The sequence below is a fragment of the Lissotriton helveticus genome, chromosome 5_1 (assembly GCF_964261635.1).
Source record: "Lissotriton helveticus chromosome 5_1, aLisHel1.1, whole genome shotgun sequence".
NCBI classification, from domain to species: Eukaryota; Metazoa; Chordata; class Amphibia; order Caudata; family Salamandridae; genus Lissotriton; species Lissotriton helveticus.
In genome coordinates, this window is record NC_136065.1 from 1,550,183,422 (window position 1) to 1,550,205,672 (window position 22,251).

The window sequence follows — 22,251 nt, forward strand, 5'->3', positions numbered from 1 at the left end:
CAAATGCAGACCCGTTGAAAGCAGAATGTTAAACCTATCACCAAACTACCATTTCGCACCAAAAAACGGGCAAAATATATATCATTGCAACTGAACGATCACATCACCAAGAACATCAACCTTGCGCACCTTCCAGTCTGAGACCAAACCACAGCACCGTAAACAGCCTTCTTGTGATTGTGGATGCCTCTCTCTCGAGACTCGTGACAATAACGAATCCCGCCTACTAGTTGCACATGAGTGGCCCTCCGCTTTTGACACCATTGACCAGGGCATCCTCCAATCACTCCTTGAAAACTGTTGAAATGCCACAGTACTGCACTGATCTGGTTTTGTTCATAACTCTCCAGCTGTATCCAACTAGTGAGGATTTCAACCTATGCCACTGCCCCGTCGCATCACCCTTTTGAGGTCTACTAGCTCCAGTCCCACAAGCCACTGATGAAACTTCTGCAGAAACATAAACTTTCCTACCAGCAATATGCGGATGACACCAACATCTTTGTAAAGATGGAATACACCCCATAACCTGCAGACCATATTACTGTGCAAAGAGAGTATATAAAGCTAGATGTGCCATATGACACTGAACCTTACTGAACATAAAAAGGAATTCTTCCTTTTGTCCTCTCAACCGAGCAGTGGATTACCACCACTGTGGCTTGAAAAACTAGGGACAATGAGCATTGAACACAAAGCCATCTCGTCAGTGAATTCGCTAGATGGTATTATTGACTCCAAACTCAATACGCACATCAAAATGACTACTAAATGTGCCTGCCCACACTTTCCTTCCCAGATCCGATCTAAAACAAGTGGTTCAACCATTAGTCATATTGAATATTGCAACACACTCATCGTGGGCATCCTTGAATAGAGGCGTACATCTCTAAAACCGACCCTGCACTCTGTGGCTCGTCTCATTGCTGGGAAAAGATTTGATCACATTAGTTCTATTATGATGGCTCTGAACCGGCTAGTCTTGGAGTCACGTGACACCTTCAGAAATGCCTGTATCACATACAAGGCCTTTGTACTCAGAATCCCCTTCATATTTAGCCTCCAAACTGAGCCATTGTGGCTGAGCAAGACATCAGCGAGGACAAGCGACACTGTGCCTGAACTTCTATCCACCATGGAAAGTGCTGCCCCCAGTAATGCACCTGTAGCCTCGAATGCCCTCCATTCGGATCTATGCACCTCTCCCACCTTCCCACTAGTCAGTTCACGTTGAAGAAACATCTAATGGATGCCACATATATTAGTGTCTTTCTCTGCTTGATACGTGTCATTTGGCCCTCACTGTACCTGGGTGCCCCTCGATCACTGCAGTCTCACACTTGCTTCCCTTTGACGTTTCTTCGGACATATTTGTTTCAGTATTTCTGCCGTGTCGACTGTTTGTAGCATCAAATTGTGTATTACTTGTGTTGTTTTGCTTTCTGGAAGTGCAGCCACTCTCCTCTGGGTTGAGCTGCTCATATAAGAACCTCACAAAATAAAATAATTCCACACTGTTCGCAGGAGCACATCCTGCCTCACTTGTGAGAATTTAGATGCTAGGACTCTAACCACTGCTATTGCTGGATCCCTCCTCGACTGCCCATCAGTGAGCATGTAGGAGCTATAACCCGAATCACTCGAACGCCAGCAACGAGAGCAGAGCATTATTGAAGTCAGTCAAACACTGCGCCGACCCCCTTTCACCACCCATGATGATCCATTTCACTGAAAATTCACCAACATTGCCAAGTCAATGCAACAACAGAATAAATTCCATACTTCACGACATTGACCTTGAAATTGATACAACACACCTGCCATCGCCCCTACTTCAAGTGCAGGCAGCACTCCTTCCACTCCTCAGTGCTGTCAACCTGTTCAGCATCCCTTAACTAGTTCTCCTGCCTTCTGATCAATACATTTGAAAACATTCCAATTTAGGGACCCAGATCCCCTTTTGCCCCTCAAGTAAGCATTCCCAGTTGGCTCAGTTCAAGAACTTGATCAGGCATGTTTTTGGAACAGATGGTCACCCTGAAGGGACCTCTTTGTTTGCACAATTAACAGATGTTTATTGCTACCCTACTCAGTGGTATTTATTCTATCGACCGTGAAGCATGAACACATGATATTGACATCGGAACACAAGTCCATACATTGATATCAGTGCTCGCATGAATCACAGTCATAAAAGCTGTTGACCCTACACTCTGAATCCCCTCATTTGAGGAGGTATTTCTTGACTCGCTTTCACGGATGTCCTTGAGTCTGCATCCCGAGCACCCCCTATTGTTATGGTTCATCCCACTGAGACATCCCGACTCTGCCGCCATTGATTCTAGAAGACGAGTCCTTACATTTTTGTTAATGCATCACCTGAATTACAGTCGCTGGAGACATTCACACTACAACACAAGTCCTTACCTTGATCTAAACCCTTAGCATCAACGTTGACATTAGAACATGAGACCATACCTTGATGCCAATGTACCACCTGCATCAGAGTCGCTGGAGACATTGACACTACAACACAAGTCCTTACCTTGATCTAAACCCTCATCATCAACGTTGATGTTAGAACATGAGACCGTACCTTGATATCACCACCACAATGTACGTTGAGTTCTAATATTGATATCAAGGCAGTATTTGAATCATCGCTGCTGAAGATCTTGACCTGGACTCTGAGCCCCCCGATGCCCCACGGATCCCCCTGACTCACTGTCGCCAATGACGTTGAGGGTGCTGAAGGTGCTGAAGACACTCTTGGTCACGAAGTCGAGGTTGCTGGTGGCGAAGCAGGCATAGCCTCCTTGGTCTGCTGCTTCCACTCGGGCAATGTAGAGGTTACCGGTCACCTGTGACACAAATCGTCGCTCGTCCACAGGCACAAACTTAGGGAATTCATTCAGGAGCCACCGGTAGAACAGCACTGCCGAGAGAGGGGGCAACAATCACTTGGGGAAGAGGCAAGTCAATTTTAGTACTTTTAGTTCATGTGAAACACCAGAGAAAGGGATGGAAAAGGGATGGAGACAATCATTACCAGATCACCTCGACTTTGGGGACAACTGCAACCAAAACTCAGTTCTTAGTACGAACAAAAATTACCAGCAATTTCAAAGGTCCACACTGACCAAGACTCACCAACAGACCTTTGTGCCAGCAGTGACCAGAAATCACTACCGGAACACAGGGGTCAGCAGTGACCAGAACTCACTCGTTATTAGGGTCACCGCCAGTTGTTGCTAGCGACCCCAGAGACTCGACAGTGAGTGGAGACACCGCACCTTGATGTCAAAAGTCTATGGATCTTGCACCAATGGGTAAGGGTCAGAACAGACCAGACCCAGGGGTTCTTGAGAGTAACAGTGAGCAGACCTTAGCAACAGTGTCTGGCTCAATCAGCTCGCAGGCCCCAGTATCATCATTGCAGCTGTCTTGCTGCTTCCCACTTTCAGCAAAGAGGTCAAATATTTAATGGGCACAAATCGTTGATCATTCGTTCACCTCCCAGAGATATTTGCTTGAGTGAGAGGCCAAGGAATGTAAGGGCTTGAACCTTACCTAAGTTGCCATTCCTCCCTAGGGTTGCAGCCTCTGTTTGTATCGTGTGATAAAGGGGGTTACAGAACTTAGGAATTAGTATAAGAAGGTGCACCGTGACGACACTTTCAAATCTACCTTTTTATTTGCACAGCTTCGTTTTTGACAAAAAATGTAAATATTCAATTAAAAATGTGAATTATAATGCTCTGGGAGATAGAATAGACGGGCATTGCCGGCTCAATTATCCTTTTTAATCTTACTAGACTGCACCGGCAATGTGCAAATTTGTTCAATATATGCAAATTCTGTAGCCAGTCATGACTTGGGGAGGATGAACTGCTCATTATACAACATATATCTAAATGTTCTCCTATAATGTGTTAGCTCTTGATAAAAAATGTTGAGCTGCTGGCATATTAAAACAGATTGGAACCTCAACTAGCCAATTCCCAGGAAATAATTGGTTAGGGTCATGTGACCGTGTGGTAGCTACAGACTGGGACAGGGATTATTCCCTCGTCCAGTCCAGTCGCTGTCCAGTCCATCTCTCATTAGGTGTATGTCATTGTGTACATGCCGATCTTTGGTGCTGACCGTGCTGTCAGTATAAATGCCTTCACGTAGCGGGATCCTTATTTGAGCGATGAGTGGGGAGACGCCAGGCCATTCTGGTACCCAAACTTACCACCGCTACCACAGTAGAAGTGGGCGAGCCCCTGAAGGCTCGAGCACCACATGCCCAGCTCTGGCTCAGCTCAAGGGCCTCCTGGGCTCTCGAGCTCAAAACCAGCTGAGCTTTCTGGTGAGCCCCTGTGCTCTCTTTGCACTTGGCGCGTGATAATTTAAGGTGCTGCCAGAGGGACACCTCGTAGCATCCACAGGGGCTTTCTGTACTCTGGTTTAATTCAGTGGTCGAAGTGGGCGGGATCGGCACGCGTGCCCCAACTTTTTCAATTTAATAGATCACTTTCTTCTACTTTTTTTATTTAAAAAATGCATCCCAGAACGCAGCCTCGGATTGGTAACGCGGGCACTCGGGCAATGCCCGAGGGGCCGATGTCTGAGTTCCTGCTGTGGGCTGCTTTTTTGAGCAGTCTGGGCCGATTTGGGCGGTGTCTCTATTTTCGTAATACAGCCAGCCGCCCAGTGGGTGGCTGAGTGGCCTTTCTGCAGGCAGATGGGCACTCATTAGCACCCCCCCCCCCCCCCACCACCAACACTGCAGGTCCCCCACCCACCAGTTTAGCATCAGGCAGAGGTATCACTCCAATTGTCTCGCTGGCCGGCCCATTAATGTATGCACATACTGAGCGGGGCAGGGGGCCTCAGTAGAAGTGGCCTCACTTGTTTTCAGGTGTGTTTCACTAGTGTAAACGAATGCGTGCATTTTTTTAAGCCCCCCCTTCCTTCTTTTTAATGCAATTACGCCTGAAGAGTGATTTGAGGAAAGGCATTATGCAAATGGAGGCCTATTTTTTCATTCCCAATCCGACCCTGCCAGGACGGTAGAAATAGCCATGGCCTAAAGATAAGGCTCGGCCGTTCGGGGATGCGCGGGGTAGGCACAGAAAGAAAATTACTCTTTCTTTTCCTGCTTGCCTAGAGAATACAAAGACAGTGTCCACTTCTCCTGTTCTGCCTCTCAGCTGCCTGCACTCTCTCTCTCTCTTTCTTCCTCTTATTCTCTCGCTTTCTGTCTAGCTCCTCCTCACTTTTGCTGAAAACCGTGACTTCAAGAAACCGCTCTAACCCTCTCTTTCCTCTCCTTTCCTGTATCCGTTCGTCCCCTGTTAAATGGATCCAAAAACTAAAGAAACCCTTTTGCTGGAAAAGTTGTCTTTTTCTGACATTTTTCAATTCCAAAGTGCTACCTCGGTACGGAGAGAAAAAAAGGTTCAAAATACGAAATATAACTAATTAAAGCAAGACAGAGTGGTCGCAAAGTGGCCAGATTGGTTTTATTCACTCCGAAACACAGTGAGCACCACTGAGTTTGCCAGTGAAGCGCTACTTTCGTCTTCACATTTTTCTATGAACAATATTGTTTTCCCCAGGTGGGGAAGTGCACCATTCCTGGAGGTACTCCTACACCTGGTTGATGCTGGAGTGGAAAACATTTAATCTGATCCTTATCAGCTGTTTTTCTTATTTTAGTGTATAAAATAGGTACCACAGCTCTGTGTTCAGGGATGTAGTCTTTTTTAAACATACCCCTTCCGTTTTGAAAGGATATAAGCAATGGACAATGAAACTGGTCCCTTCTGGGCCTTGTAGTAACGTCCTAAACTTTTCAGACAAAATCACTCACTGATTTCTGAATGGTGAGTGTAAAAGCGTTAAGGCAATCATGTTTTTCCTGCCTGCATTTAACATGCTTTACTTGATCTTGCATTCCCTATAAGTGTTTGCTTTTTTCAGGATGTTATTACTTTTTCTTTCAGGCAGCATATAGTACATAATTTGAACTTAGCCGTATCCAGGTGTTTATAGCGGGACACAATTGGGTTGTAGCTGAAGGCAGAGCAAGTTTCTCCTAGTGAGGCTGTATGATGTTCTGTGGGGGGAGAGGATGTGGCACAATGGTCATAGCTGCTGAATTCGGAACTGGGGAACCAGGTTCAGCTGTCATGACCTGTCCACCAGACCATTGTCCTGAGGGAGCACATTCCCATGCTAGACCTTTGACACCCTGGTATCTTTGCACTAGCAGGTGGACCCTAGTGGTGGCAAGTTTGGGTTAACCTTGAGGTCTGTCCACCACAATCCATACTGAAGTTCCCCCTCAGTCTTTGCGGGCAGACCTACAAAGCAGCACACCCTAGAGCGACAGTGACTCTGTCACTGAGGTCACAGGACCCTAGAGGCCGCTCCAACTCACCCATTGGTACCTCCATTGGCTTTGTTTCAGCAGTAGTAGTGCGCCTCACCAGGGATGGGCAATGCAGGATTTGTACGCACACCAAACTTAGGGCCCCATTAGGATGGCGGGCAGATCGCCCCCGCCGGGCCGGGGGTAGTCAACGCCGGCCCGGCGGGGGCGATCCGCCCGCCATCCTCACTCCAAAGACCCCCCGCCATATTAGGATGGCTGGGAGGTCCACGGCGGTTGGAAAGACCATCCGCTGCTTTTCCGCCGGTCGACTCGTCGATTGGCGGAAAACATGGTTAATATGGTGGCAGACACCGCCATCCATATTAGCATGCAGGCGGAGATGTGCCGCCATGGAAACGCATGTGGTCTTTGCCTTTGGGGGCCCGTAGCGGGCCCCCAGAAAGTTGGGGGGTGGGGGTGCACATGGGGGGTACCTATGGTACCCCCCCTGCATTTGCAAGCACAAGGTGTCAGGCACCGTGCGGTTCCTGTCACGTTGTGCATGCAAATGCACGACGAGCATTCCCAGAATTGTGGCGGGCGGTGCTGTGAGCACCGCCTGCCAGAATGCTGGGAACAGGGTTTGCCACTGCCACGGTGGCGGTGGCATCCTAATTTCAGGTGCTGGACTGCCGCACCCCATGCGGATGGTCCCGCATTCCGACAAAGTCCACCCGCTATCGTAATGGAGCCCTAAGTTTGCACACTTCACGGTCTCTGCTTCATGCACAAGCACTTTTAACATGTGCTGCTTGCTTTGGGGCACTGGAATTATACGGCAATAGAGGACAAAATTAAGTTGCAGTGTTGACTAAATTATGAAGCAAAAAAAACTGCAGCTTAATGCGGTACATTTTCTGATGCTTTAATATTTTGACATTTTTACACATACTAACAGTCTCTGCAAAGATTTTGCCTCATTAGTACTGGCGTAACATGCAAATGCACTAGTGAGAAAGCTGAGCATTCATCCTTTGCAAAGGGCCCTCCATTTTGCAGCAACACAAGTCACATTTTTTAGTAACTTTTGATCTGATTGAGCTACAAACAATTTTTTGTGTGAAAATCGTCAGATTATGCAGCAGATGATGTAATATGTGGCAAATATGGCAGAGCCATAATTATGTGGAAAACATTTGCAAACTAGGATATTTTGCCATTCGAGTTTAACCTATTCTTGTGGAAAAGGGAGGAGAAGTGTTGTTGATGACAGAAACTGCATGGCTCGGAAACAAGTGGCTTGTGATTCCACTTTTAAGCGTATTTGGGACATTCTGTGATTGGAAACATATCCCACTTTGTGAATGTATTTTAATGTGAATACCTCATATCAAACCTTAAATAAACATGTGTATCCATTGGTTTATTTAAATAACGTAATAATGTGTATCTGGTGAGTAAAATGACAAACAAATGCAAACAATTAGAATGTTTGCTGTTTCTGGCCACACCTCTGACTCTGCCCACTGACCCAATCCTCAGGTTATTCCCGCCATCGACTCTCTGCCCACAGTTCCCCTACTTTTTTTCCACTTCGACCACTGGCCTTATTCTACTCCAAAGAACGCATGGCATTGAGTTACAGAAATAAAGAAGTTCTACTAAGCCCAGTGCAACTGATCAAAGGGATATTTTTTGGGCAAATAGCGTGGCATGTAAACCGTTAATGTCATTTGTCGACTGCTAACAGACTGCACCGTGCTTCTTTGCTACCTCTGATAAAGCAAATCATCGGCCTCCATCCTTCTATAGCTGTTTTTATATCTGCAACATTATTGTCAGCATCTGACGAGGGAAACAGCAAAATTGGACTGCAATGTACACAAGGTCACACTTGCAAAATGTAGCACTTTGTACAGTGCCCAAGCGCTTTTCTATTTTTACCTGTGTGGCGCTGAAAGGCTGTTTTCATTTTCTAGAGATAAACAAACTTGGAATCCACCAAAAGGAAACATTAACATTGCCAGGCATATAAACACTGTTGGAAAACGAGGCAGCATCTGTGAGGCCTGCACAAATAACATGACACATTTGTCCTTCACTGGGAACCAAACACCCTAGGGCAGCGCCTGACTCTCAGAGGGTAGCGTTGCAGAGCAGTCTGAGGCTTACTCAAGGGAGGTGGTGTGGGCTAGTAATCGCCATTTGCAGGTGCGCAAAAATAACACTCAATAATTGATTGTCCAGTCTGTACTTTGCTTTATAAAAGTAAGAGTACATTTATTAAACACACACATCACTCAATACTATACACCAATTTACAAATATACATAAGCTGTTGGAATTACTTTGTGACATTGCATAACATCTCCACCCCTCCCGCAGGGGGGGTGGGGTCTAGTACCACCACTCCCATGTATGCACATCATCTTGCCCCCAATGCAATTAGTTGAACCTATCCTGGAGCGAGGGCCCTGTGCACTGGCCCCATCCCAGTGCCGTCTCCCTCCCATTACCTCAACAAGCATTAAACAGGGATACACCTGCCTTGGTGACACATGACCCTGACCAAGCATCTCCTACTGACCCTAAAGTATACACCTCTACATCTTAAGGGCTAACAGTCTGCGGTCTTCACCTAAGGGCAGCAGCAAGACTACATGTTTACGCACACTTTAGAATGACAGTACTCAGCACATTTGGATATCATTAAAAATGCATTGCAATTACAGCCCCTAAAGGCATCACAGATGATCACAGGATTAAGTTGTAAATACCGTCAGACACCCTAGCAGGAGTGTCTAGCCCTTAAATCCACTTTGCTTGTGACATCACCTTACACCAGTACTTCACATTGAACATCAGTCCCTCTAAAAGAAATAACCACTTATAAATGCATTTCAGTGCAATTACTCCATTTCACCTCCAGGGGATGCCGGTCTCGAGACATCTCCAACTCAGCGCTTCAATCTTTGATGCACTTCTCAATGAACCCCCAGCTGTAGAACAAAAGTTCCAGCCTAGGAGGTGATGCAATCTTCGCTGAGAGTTGAGGGGTTATTCCTTTTAAATCCTCAAGAAACTTAGGGTGGGACTTAGCTTTGTGCTGGGGGCGAGACTGCGCTGCTCCAGCAGCTCCCCCGGCACCTTTTCACACTCAAGGGTGACCCCTCTCCTCTGGGGGCCACCAAAATGCCAAAAACAATCAATTCCTCATGCCTTGCAAGGCATCATGGGGCGCTTCAAGCTCCTGCCGCTTTCTGGGGCCTCGGTGGGGGGCCCGGTCCCACCCGGACCCCCGGGTAAGGATATGCGACGCAGGGAGCCCACACCCGGCCGCTCCGCACTTTGGTTGGGGGCCCGGTCCCACCCGGGCCCCTGGCTCCTCCTTCCTTGTCCGGGGCCCCGGTCCCACCGGGACCCCCGCAGGCTCTCCACGTTGGAGGGCAGTCCCCGTGACCTGACCCACCCCGGGGGCCTTTCCTGGACCAGCGCCGGAGCCTCACGCGCTTCGCCGTCAGGGGGCCACAGGTCCAAGGTCTCTCACCTTCTGGGGGCCATATCTCAGCCCCTGAATGTCCGATCTGCCCCACTTTTGCATCTTCTTGCTCCTGGCGGCGCCCCACAGCCACTGGGAGCACTCTCCTCCACTCTCCGGGTCTCCAAGAGGGTGCACTCTGCAGGGAGCGGTCTGCACTGGCTCCCTGCGCCAGCCTTTCGCCTGGCTCTCCTCCTGCGCCTTTCTTCTCCTTGCGCAGAGGCCCCTGCTTCTGTGCCCCGGTCCTGGGCGCTTCTTCTGGTGCTGTTAGGGGCCTGGGTGACAGTCAGGGGGTTTCTCCTTCAAACTGCCCATTGCCAGGCTCCAGCACCTTCCACCTCAGCAGACCACACCCCAGAGAGAGCTTCTCTTCCTGTGCAAGTACTTTTTAAAAGTTGAGTAGGGGGCTGGCAGAAAGTCTCTGAGGGTCCTATCAAACAGCGACACATCACTTCCCTGCCCCTGCTCCCTCCTTCTTGTCCAGCCTCTTGGTTTGTTCAAAATGGAGTCGTCCAGTGTCTCTGGCCACATGGCCTCTGAAACCCAACTCTTTCCTTCTTGGTGCAGCCTGGTGCCTGGCACCCAGTGACAGCTGCTAATGGATGAGCCTGTAGCCCCACCCATCTTTTTCTTTGTGGGGAGGAGGCCTTAGCTTGTGGAAGAAAGGTTATCAATCCATCCAGCTGAGGTCAACCCTCAGCCTGGGTCTGGTCATGGCTGGCTCAGAGAAATATGACAGTTCTGTATGACCCAAAAGCAGTACAAATATGACTTTGGACTCTGCAGAATACTTATTTTCACCTACTCTACAATGGACTTTAGTGCATGTCTGGAATCTGTAGGCTTTGTGGAAGTCATTTTAGCCATGGGCCCCACATCCCCATAGGGGAATAATGAAGTGAAAACACAGTAAAACGCACTGACTTTCCCTGGCATGTTCCTTCCCAGGGTATAAAGCCTATTGCATGTCACCACCCAATTATGCATAAGTCCTGCCACACCATTCACTCTGTAGCTGCTCCTGGACTGCGAATGCTAGGAATCTCCCCTGCTCAGCTCCTACACGTGTGCACACACATGTACACCCATGTCGGCATGTAACCAGCACGGTGTCCCATACTACAGCTGCTGCGCAGCGGCCTAGTCAAGCCAGGCGGACACCAGTAAAATCTGCATGCAGTCTCCTTCATTATGAGTTCACTGTGGATAAGTCCCAGATTATGAGGCTCCTCCACAGTAAAAGCTCAACAATTAGGTTCTCAAAAAGCGAAAAATCCGGGCGGCCCCAGTGTCAGAACTACCTTCTAACACAAGCCGCGCCCAGCTGATTCCTACAGGGAAGAAGTAGCCACTCTACATGGGTACACTTCCCGTAGTCAGCGATAACTAGTTATAAGGGGTTCTGACCAGACGCCCCTTACTCACCAGTTATCCGCTCAGACCACCTGCTTCTCCCATCCATGAAATCTCCACCCATGACAGGGATCCCAGACTACCCTAAGAACCCTCCAGGCTCTACGTTAGATACCTCCAGGTCACTCATGGTCTACATGGACTCAGCCTAACTAGGCCCACCTTTGCCCTTGGGCAGGCAACACTATGCCTACCCCTTCTAAGGACAAGGTTACAGTGCCTCGGCACTGATGCGGTCTCCTAGGATAGGTCTACCTCACATCCCCGGGCCACTAGCTGGTCTCCTTTCCAGAGTTTGTTCCAACCAGTACCCTCTCTCCGTTTTGGTCCTTGCACCCTAAAGATGCAACCTCTCCGGACCCTCACCCTCAGCCTGCTGCTGAGGTCATTTTGCTGCCACCACCCTTTCGGGATGACTGTCTTCCCTAAAGAAAGCACAGCCACTCATGCTTTTCCCACACTGAAAAGCTCCTCTGACCACCAGCCTGACTCCAAAAATAGGACCTCAGACCGGTCTCACTACCCCACTGGCAGTGCTAGGGAGGAACACTGAGGGTGCCTTGTCAGACCCCATACAGCTCATTCCCCCGTCAGTAGCTCCACACGGAAACTACCCTGGGAACCTAGACCCCTTTCTTGTTCTCCGCTGCGAGAACAGGGCCTCTGCACCCTTCCCTCCGAGAGGCGCGCTCTCCTCCCGACGTACCCTTAGAGAGCCTGTGGGCCCAGAGTTAGCTAGACCCAGACCCACTTCTCATGGCTCTCCCCGACCTCCCGGCAGCGCCTTGGGAAACCGTCCAGGGACCTACATGGTCCCTGGATGGCCTGCACCACCCCTTCTGAAGAGCAGGGTCCCTTCACTTAAGATAGGCCCCACCTGCCTTCAGGGTAGTACTACCACTCTCAGCCAGGGACACTAAAGATCCCGGCTAGGCCTGCACCACCCCTTCGCGAAACACAGGGTCCCTTCACTGAAGATAGGCCCCACCTGTGTTCAGGGTGGTACTACCTTGCAGAAGTCCACCTCCTGCCTCGAGCTAGGGGAACATCCCCATGCCCCTGGTCCTTGGGTCCAAGTCCCACAGGACCTACCTGACTGGTTACCGGCTAGGCATCACCCCAGCCACCACTTCAGGTTCCCTCTACCAGCTCCTGGTCCTGGGGTTCAAGTCCCACAGGAACTACCGGACTGGTCACCGTCCACCACTAACCCTTCAACTGAAAACTAGGGAGCACACCCCCCACTCAGATCTTCACTGGGTCAGTTACCTAGCCCACCTAGGGGCTACCACTACACACCATCACTCAAGAACTACCCTCCTTTGGGGCCACCCACTACCAGGGGCCACCCCTGGGTTGCTCACCTCCCCACCAGTTAACCTGGGGGCCCTGCTGGACACTCAACTCTACCACACCCTCCTCCTACCATGGGAAAAGTTTGTTGGGGTCCCCCACCATGGGAACCCCTGGGGTGTTACTACCCGGGGTGAAGAAACCTCCTGCCCCACTCTTCAAGTGGTTTAGGCCTGCGCCAATAGCAAGAAACTTTCAGCGGGGGAAGGATATCTGGGTCCCCTTCTGTGGAAACACTCCCTGCCCTTAAAAAGTGCGGGAACCTCCCAGGACCCCCTTTTCTCTTGACCCCCATTAAGGTCCATTCACCCCTACACCCCCCTCTGTGATGTAGGTATCAGTTGCTGTCCCTATCTCTTGAGGAGACACCCTCCTCATGCAGGTGTAGTGCATGTAGTGTTATGGTTCAAAGGTGTACAATATGGTTTAGAACATTTGTTTGTAATCATTTCCTGGAAAGCACCATCCCGCTAGCACATGATAATCAACATAGCGCGGTCATATCAATACAGTTTACATTTAAACCATAATATCTTCACATGACACATATGGGCGCGGGGCTTTCCTTTCCCATACCTTTAGTTCATATAACCAAAACTTTGAACCATTCTCAGAGCCTTGCGCTCTTCCATTTGCTCATTACTGCATAGGTAATGTGTGGATAAACTGGACTGCACACCAGAATGGGATACTATGTTTCCCGCCGCTAGACACCAATGTTGGAAAACGAGGCAGCATCTGTGAGGCCTGCACAAATAACATGACACATTTGTCCTTCACTGGGAACCAAACACCCTAGGGCAGTGCCTGACTCTCAGAGGGTAGCGTTGCAGAGCAGTCTGAGGCTTACTCAAGGGAGGTGGTGTGGGCTAGTAATCGCCATTTGCAGGTGCGCAAAAATAACACTCAATAATTGATTGTCCAGTCTGTACTTTGCTTTATAAAAGTAAGAGTACATTTATTAAACACACACATCACTCAATACTATACACCAATTTACAAATATACATAAGCTGTTGGAATTACTTTGTGACATTGCATAACATCTCCACCCCTCCCGCAGGGGGGGTGGGGTCTAGTACCACCACTCCCATGTATGCACATCATCTTGCCCCCAATGCAATTAGTTGAACCTATCCTGGAGCGAGGGCCCTGTGCACTGGCCCCATCCCAGTGCCGTCTCCATCCCATTACCTCAACAAGCATTAAACAGGGATACACCTGCCTTGGTGACACATGACCCTGACCAAGCATCTCCTACTGACCCTAAAGTATACACCTCTACATCTTAAGGGCTAACAGTCTGCGGTCTTCACCTAAGCGCAGCAGCAAGACTACATGTTTACGCACACTTTAGAATGACAGTACTCAGCACATTTGGATATCATTAAAAATGCATTGCAATTACAGCCCCTAAAGGCATCACAGATGACCACAGGATTAAGTTGTAAATACCGTCAGACACCCTAGCAGGAGTGTCTAGCCACTTAAATCCACTTTGCTTGTGACATCACCTTACACCAGTACTTCACATTGAACATCAGTCCCTCTAAAAGAAATAATCACTTATAAATGCATTTCAGTGCAATTACGTCATTTCACCTCCAGGGGATGCCCTGCTTGAGACATCTCCAACTCAGCGCTTCAATCTTTGATGCACTTCTCAATGAACCCCCAGCTGTAGAACAAAAGTTCCAGCCTAGGAGGTGATGCAATCGTCGCTGAGAGTTGAGGGGTTATTCCTTTTAAATCCTCAGGAAACTTAGGGTGGGACTTAGCTTTGTGCTGGGGGCGAGACTGCGCTGCTCCAGCAGCTCCCCCCGGCACCTTTTCACACTCAAGGGTGACCCCTCTCCTCTGGGGGCCACCAAAATGCCAAAAACAATCAATTCCTCATGCCTTGCAAGGCATCATGGGGCGCTTCAAGCTCCTGCCGCTTTCTGGGGCCTCGTGGGGGGCCCGGTCCCACCCGGGTAAGGATATGCGACGCAGGGAGCCCACACCCGGCCGCTCCGCACTTTGGTTGGGGGCCCGGTCCCACCCGGGCCCCTGGCTCCTCCTTCCTTGTCCGGGGCCCCAGTCCCACCCGGGACCCCCGCAGGCTCTCCACGTTGGAGGGCAGTCCCCGTGACCTGACCCACCCCGGGGGCCTTTCCTGGACCAGCGCCGGAGCCTCACGCGCTTTGCCGTCAGGGGGCCACAGGTCCAAGGTCTCTCACCTTCTGGGGCCATATCTCAGCCCCTGAATGTCCGATCTGCCCCACTTTTGCATCTTCTTGCTCCTGGCGGCGCCCCGCAGCCACTGGGAGCACTCTCCTCTACTCTCCGGGTCTCCAAGAGGGTGCACTCTGCAGGGAGCGGTCTGCACTGGCTCCCTGCGCCAGCCTTTCACCTGGCTCTCCTCCTGCGCCTTTCTTCTCCCTGCGCAGAGGCTCCTGCTTCTGTGCACCGGTCCTGGGCGCTTCTTCTGGTGCTGTTAGGGGCCTGGGTGACAGTCAGGGGGTCTATCCTTCAAACTGCCCATTGCCAGGCTCCAGCACCTTCCACCTCAGCAGACCACACCCCAGAGAGAGCTTCTCTTCCTGTGCAAGTACTTTTTAAAAGTTGAGGAGGGGGCTGGCAGAAAGTCTCTGTGGGTCCTATCAAACAGCGACACATCACTTCCCTGCCCCTGCTCCCTCCTTCTTGTCCAGCCTCTTGGTTTGTTCAAAATGGAGTCGTCCAGTGTCTCTGGCCACATGGCCTCTGAAACCCAACTCTTTCCTTCTTGGTGCAGCCTGGTGCCTGGCACCCAGTGGCAGCTGCTAATGGATGAGCCTGTAGCCCCACCCATCTTTTTCTTTGTGGAGAGGAGGCCTTAGCTTGTGGAAGAAAGGTTATCAATCCATCCAGCTGAGGTCAACCCTCAGCCTGGGTCTGGTCATGGCTGGCTCAGAGAAATATGACAGTTCTGTATGACCCAAAAGCAGTACAAATATGACTTTGGACTCTGCAGAATACTTATTTTCACCTACTCTACAATGGACTTTAGTGCATGTCTGGAATCTGTAGGCTTTGTGGAAGTCATTTTAGCCATGGGCCCCACATCCCCATAGGGGAATAATGAAGTGAAAACACAGTAAAACGCACTGACTTTCCCTGGCATGTTCCTTCCCAGGGTATAAAGCCTATTGCATGTCACCACCCAATTATGCATAAGTCCTGCCACACCATTCACTCTGTAGCTGCTCCTGGACTGCGAATGCTAGGAATCTCCCCTGCTCAGCTCCTACACGTGTGCACACACATGTACACCCATGTCGGCATGTAACCAGCACGGTGTCCCATACTACAGCTGCTGCGCAGAGGCCTAGTCAAGCCAGGCGGACACCAGTAAAATCTCCATGCAGTCTCCTTCATTATGAGTTCACTGTGGATAAGTCCCAGATTATGAGGCTCCCCCACAGTAAAAGCTCGACAATTAGGTGCTCAAAAAGCGAAAAATCCGGGCGGCCCTAGTGTCAGAACTACCTTCTAACAAACACAAATGGACATGTTGTTGTCTTAGCACATAATGCGTGTCAGCTGGAAACTGAAAGGGGTGCAGGTACCGTGTAATGTGGTGAATGTATGACATTGTTCTGCATTCTGTCCATCAATTGATCTTTTTTTGCATTTGTAACCCCGAGTGGGACTGGTATGCCCAGACGTGGGTCCCGTGCTCTCCATGCCACTGGAGTCAAGCTATCCTGGTTGATGAAGGGTGAAACCCCGAAACCGGTCCTAGGATGCTTGTTTCCAGTCCAGGGAGGACCTTCCCTGGCAGTTTGGGCTTGACTGTTCCCATTGGGTGCAGGGTCAAGACTGATTTGCATATGGCTGGGTTCAAACTGGAATGGCATGTCGAGCAAAAAAACGATGTATTAAGGCCCAGATCTCTGTACTGGGGTGAATGTATGACATTGTTCTTCATTCTGTCCATCAATTGTTCTTTTTGCGTTTGTCATCCCAAGTGGGACGTGTATGCTCAGAAGTGCGTCCCGTGCTCTCCATGCACCTGGAGTCAAGCTATCCTGGCTGATGAGGGGTGAAACCCCGAAACCGGTCCTAGGATGCTTGTTTCCAGTCCAGGGAGTACCTGGCCTGGCAGTTCGGGCTTGACTGTTCCCATTGGGTACAGGGTGAAGACTGATTTGCATATGACTGGATTCAAACTGCAATGGCATGGGGAGCAAAAAACCAATGTATTTAGGTCCAGATCTCTGTACTGGGGTGAATGTATGACATTGTTCTGCATTCTGTCCATCAATTGTTCTTTTTGCATTTGTCATCCCGAGTGGGACGGGTATGCTCAGACGTAGGTCCTGTGCTCTCCTTGCCACTGGAGTCAAGCTATCCTGGCTGATGAGGGGTGTAACCCCAAAACCGGTCCTAGGATGCATGTTTCCAGTCCAGGGAGGACCTGGACTGGCAGTTCGGGCTTGACTGTTCCCATTGGGTGCAGGGTCAAGACTGATTTGCATATGGCTGGATTCAAACTTGAATGGCATGGGAGCAAACAAATTATGGTTTTAGAGTTTATTCACACTCTATTCTTCAGAGTGGGTGAAAGGAAGAAACAGCCAACACGTGTTTCGCCCCCTTACATGGCCATCCGGCCTGGGGCTTCCTCAGGGCGTGTAGAATTCTTATGTGTTCTATCAGCGTCGTGAGTAAAATGAAGTTCCTAGGGGTTCTCAATTACGGGCGTAATGCCAGGTCGGGGAACTGTATTCTGGTAACGTCGGTAGGCGTTTCCAGAATTTGAGAACCCGTAGGAACTTCATTTTACCCACGACTCTGATAGAACACATAAGAATAATACACGCCCTGAGGAAGCCCCAGGCCGGAAGGCCATGTAAGGGGGCAAAACACGTGTTGGCCGTTTCTTCCTTTCACCCACTCTGAAGAATAGAGTGCGAATAAACTTATAAATACTTCATGACAAACAAGTGCAAAATTGGAATCTGTTCCAGGAAAAATCTCAGATGAAAAGCATCTTGCCCAGACAAACCTGTTGAACCTTGCTTACTTTAGGGGGTTAGGGGTCGCTCCCCCTGTCAAAGGCAAGAACCAAAAAGAGAAAAATATACGCTCAATTTATTGGCTAGTAAGGGATTGAGACCTTTTACCCCCTCACTCCTTAAAATTATGGTTTTAGGCCAGATCTCCTTACTGGGGTGAATGTATGACATTGTTCTGCATTCTGTCCATCAATTGTTCTTTTTGCATTTGTCACCCCGGTGGGTCGGGTACGCCCAGAGATGGGTCCCTTGCTCTCCATGCCACTGAAGTCAAGCTATCCTGGCTGATGAGGGGTGAAACCACGAAACCGGTCCTAGGATGCTTGTTTCCAGTCCAGAGAGGACTTGACCTGGCCATTCGGGCTTGACTGTTCCTATTAGGTGCAGGATCAAGATTGATTTGCATATGGCTAGGTTCAAACTGGAACGGCATGGGGAACAAAAAAACAATGGATTTAGGCCCAGATCTCTGTACTGGGGTGAATGTATGACATTGTTTGGCATTCTGTCATCAATTGTTCTTTTGGCATCTACAGGGCATAGGGAACACTGTTTTCCACAGATTGTGCATTTAGAATGACAGTGGGGGTTGCCCAGCCAGAGTCCTCACAGGCTGTCACCAAGGCTGACAGTGGACATAGGGTGGCTAGATTTTGAGATCCAAAAACCGGGTGTTCTCTCCTTACATGGGCACTTCAGAAGAACGGAAAAATGAAGCAATGTATTCTGTTTTTTTTCATGCAACACAAGGTGAGTAGGGGTGGAGAGAAGGGTAGGGGGTATATGGTGGAGGCCCTGCCATCGTACCATTGATAATGTAAAGCTACATTTACATAACATTAGCGCTTTAAAAGGGCCGGTACTGTCCGGTACCGACACTTCTCAGAAACAAGCAGGTACACATATATCATATATCACGCTCAAAAATCCTCTGGCTCCAGACCATAATGCAGCACTCTGAGGAGGGGTTATTCTCACTCGATTTTATTTCACTGGTGATGGCATCTACGTGTTTCAGAGCTGCCGCTCCTTGTTCACGATGCAGTTCGCCATTTAACTAAACAATAAATACTTTTCCAAGTTACATAGGCAGTGACAAAGGACAAATCTTTTGCACATCAAAGCTAGCAACTGTGTTAATTTGGACGCCATTTTGGACATGTTCGATAACATTTGTCATTTCATTCTTTAAATGCAAGTGCCAAGTCATTCCTTTAGGTTCATTTGAGAAATGTGTAATTCATCATTTCTTCAATTTGAAAACCTGGTGAATATATAAATGTTTTCTTTCACATTTATAAATACTATGTTTAAATGCAAAACATACCTAGGCTGTCCATAATATACCTAGATTTTATACATGGTTATACAGTTTTAGTCAAGCTTCATTAAAGTGCTAGTGCTCTATTTTTTCTTTTCCTATTCATACTTTTTATTATTCTTTTTTAAAATTTGTATTTGTTAATCATTTTTGTAACCTCTAATTTTTATATACAGTACTTATATTTATTAAAGTGCTAGTGCTTATTCCACTCTTTCCATATATTACAATTAATATACTTTCATTCACAGAGAATAAATAACTAAAGTGCTAGTGCTAGGTTATTCCTATATTTATTTAAAGTGCTACATATTAAAGTGCTAATGCCCTTTGTCATTCTCCTAAAAAAAACTATTTGTTTCTTTAAAATTAAAAATAGTAAAATGGTTCCTTTGAATGTGCAGTTAACGCCACAATATTTAATATAGGCATGTGAACAGATCCTCATCAGTGTTGAGTCCGATTGGGTTCCTTGCTGTCTAACTCCAGTATAAAGTATGTTTCCAATTTACGGAGTTCATTTTCCCTATTCCCCCCCCCCCTATTCGTGGGGATTTCGGCTATACAGCTGTACCTCAACAATGTGGGATCGCTTTGGTGTTCTTTTCCGAAATGCCTGGCCACAGGGTAGCTTCTGTCCTTATTGATTATGGCTCTTCTGTGTTGTAGGACTCTCTTATGGGCAGGTAAGGTGGTACCCCCTATATGTATCTTTTCGCAAGGACATTTCAGCATGTAGACTACAAAGCTAGATTTGCATGTTAGATACCCTCTTACTTTAATGACTTTGTTAAAAGCCGTTTTAAAATGTGTGAGATTTTCTCTTGGTATTCGCTTCCTACTATACGATCTTTCACAGTCTTTGATTTCCTATATGTTACTTCTGGACGTTTCTTAGCAATTTGGACCTAATATAGGATCCCCTTTGATAAGGTGCCAATGTTTTTTTTAAATAGATCTAATTTTATCATGTTTAATGTTAAAAGTCGGAACAAGCCTGTGTGTTTTGAAAACTTTTTCCTGTTCTTTCCTTTGCTGGGTTTTGGATGGTTCAAATAATATTTTTTCTCTCTTTAACTTTCTAGCTTAATTTGATGCCTTTTGTATAGTTTCCTGTGGATACCCTCTTTGAATAAGGCAACTAGTCATCTTTGTTTCCACTTTTAGATACTCTTCCGGACTACTGCAGGTTCTCCTAGCCCTGTAGAATTCACTAAAAGGTATACTTCGGATGAGCAGTACAGGATGGGAGCTACCTGCATGCAGAATCATGTTCCCCGCTGTGGGCTTCCGGAAGGTTGTGGTTCCTAACTTATCAGCTTTTGTGGTTATTCTAACATCAAGGAAATCAATTGTAGTCTTAATGTACTGTCCCACAAATTTTTTATTTAGATTATTTTTATTCAGGTCATTGATGAAAAGATCTATATTTGCTTCTGTGCACTGCCACAGCACAAAACATAATCAGTAAATCTGACCCATAGTAAAACATTTTCCATCCATTGTTCCAGTCTCTTGCCTTGGAGCACCTGCTCTTCCCACCAGCCTAGATGGAAATTGGCATAACTGGGGGCGAAGCAGGCGCCCATGGCTGTCCCTTGTTCCTGCTGGAACAACTCATTTCCAAGCATAAAAATATTTTTTGTTAGGCACCGCTTCATCATTTCCAACAGCATTCTATTGTGGTTTAAAAATCTCACAGGTCTCGTTCTTAAAAAATATTTAGTGGCCCTTAAACCATCAGTATGTCTTAAACTTGTGTATAGTATCGCTAAATCAAGAGTTAATAAGACCATGTTGTTGTCCCAGCGTACATCATGTTTATGTTTTAAAAAGTCAGTAGAGTCTATTATATAGGAAGTTACATTTCTTTCTATTGGATTTAAAAAATAGTCAATATATTTGGAGACATTCTCAAATAGGCTGTTGCATGAGGAAATTATAGGTCTCCCTGGTGGATTGTCTATCCTTTTGTGTACTTTTGGCACCATATATAAAAAAAGACCAAGGTGACTGGATTCTCCTGTTTGATAAACTTGACTTTGTCCCAGCTTAGGAGTTCCTGTTGTTTCCAGTCTTTCTAAAAATTGATCTTTCACTTCATAATTTTCTCGTCTTTCTTTATATCACTAAGTTTTATTCAGTTGATTTAAGGCCTCATCTCTGTACATATTTCATCCCCAGAGCACAACATTCCCTCCCTTCGTTGAGGGTTTCACTAGGGTTCCTTCTTCCTTTTGTATTTTTTTGATAACTCTCTGTATCTGGACTTCCTTTGGATTTATTTTTCGTTTCTGATTGCCCATTTTGTAATATAGTTTTCTCAAATCCGTTGTTATATTTTCAGAGAAAATATCTATATTGTCTCTTGTCATGTGTGGTATAAAACGTGACCATGGGCGAAAAGGAGTATAATCCGTGTTTTTCAGTTGTAGAACAGAAGAACCGATTTCTTCATTGCTTCTTTGTTGCTCTCTTATGTCATGTTCCATCTCACTATTTTCATTTTGTAATTTCCATAAATCTTCTAGAAAAGGCATATCCATGGTAGGTAGAATTCTTTCCTCATTTGGGGGAGGGTCAATTTGTAGAGTTATTGAATTTTCTGGGCGGTTCTTTGTATTCCTATGTAAGTTTGATAACTTTATTTTGCAGTCCTATCTGTAAAGGTCCATTCTACAATGTGCGTAGTTGAATTCATTTTTACCACAATATGAAAGGCCTAGTTCTAATACTGATTTGTCTTCTTCATATAATTTAATATCACTTTGATTTTTTATTGTATTGTTGGAAGTTATTTCTTTGGAGCGCATTGATGTGTCTGTTTGCCCTCCTCGAGTTTCTCCGGTATCCTTCTCCTCCTCTCCTCTGTTTCCTCTTCCTCTTCCCTTCCCTGACCTCTTATCGTTTGATGGTCCGTTTTTGGTCCAACTGTAAAAAACGGAGCACATCTGTGACAGTTAGCCTCATGCTGGTTGCTCCTCTTCTAGTAGATTCCTCCTGTTCCACTTCCGAATCAGTGTCTGAACTAGCTTCACTTTGTGAGGCTTCTTGGCATGTCACATTGCCACTCTGGCATTGTTGCCTTCTTTCAGGATGAAATCTTTTTGCAAATGTATACATTCACCCATGACCGCAATCTAGCCAATCAAGTATAAATGTTGTCACTGTTCTATCTTTAATTCTCTTCTCATACTTTTCCAGTCTGTTCTTCAAGTCA

The 22,251-nt window shown here is 47.4% G+C and overlaps 1 protein-coding gene across 1 annotated transcript in view; it reads right to left on the reverse strand.

The window, feature by feature from the left end:
- Positions 1 to 22,251, reverse strand: part of CNTN2 (contactin 2) — a 323,201-nt gene that overhangs the window by 148,829 nt on the left and 152,121 nt on the right. Inside the window, exon 6 of the mRNA XM_078644632.1 lies at positions 2,726 to 2,935. Coding sequence (XP_078500758.1) covers positions 2,726 to 2,935 — 210 coding nt within the window. The remainder of the gene's footprint in view (positions 1 to 2,725; positions 2,936 to 22,251) is intronic.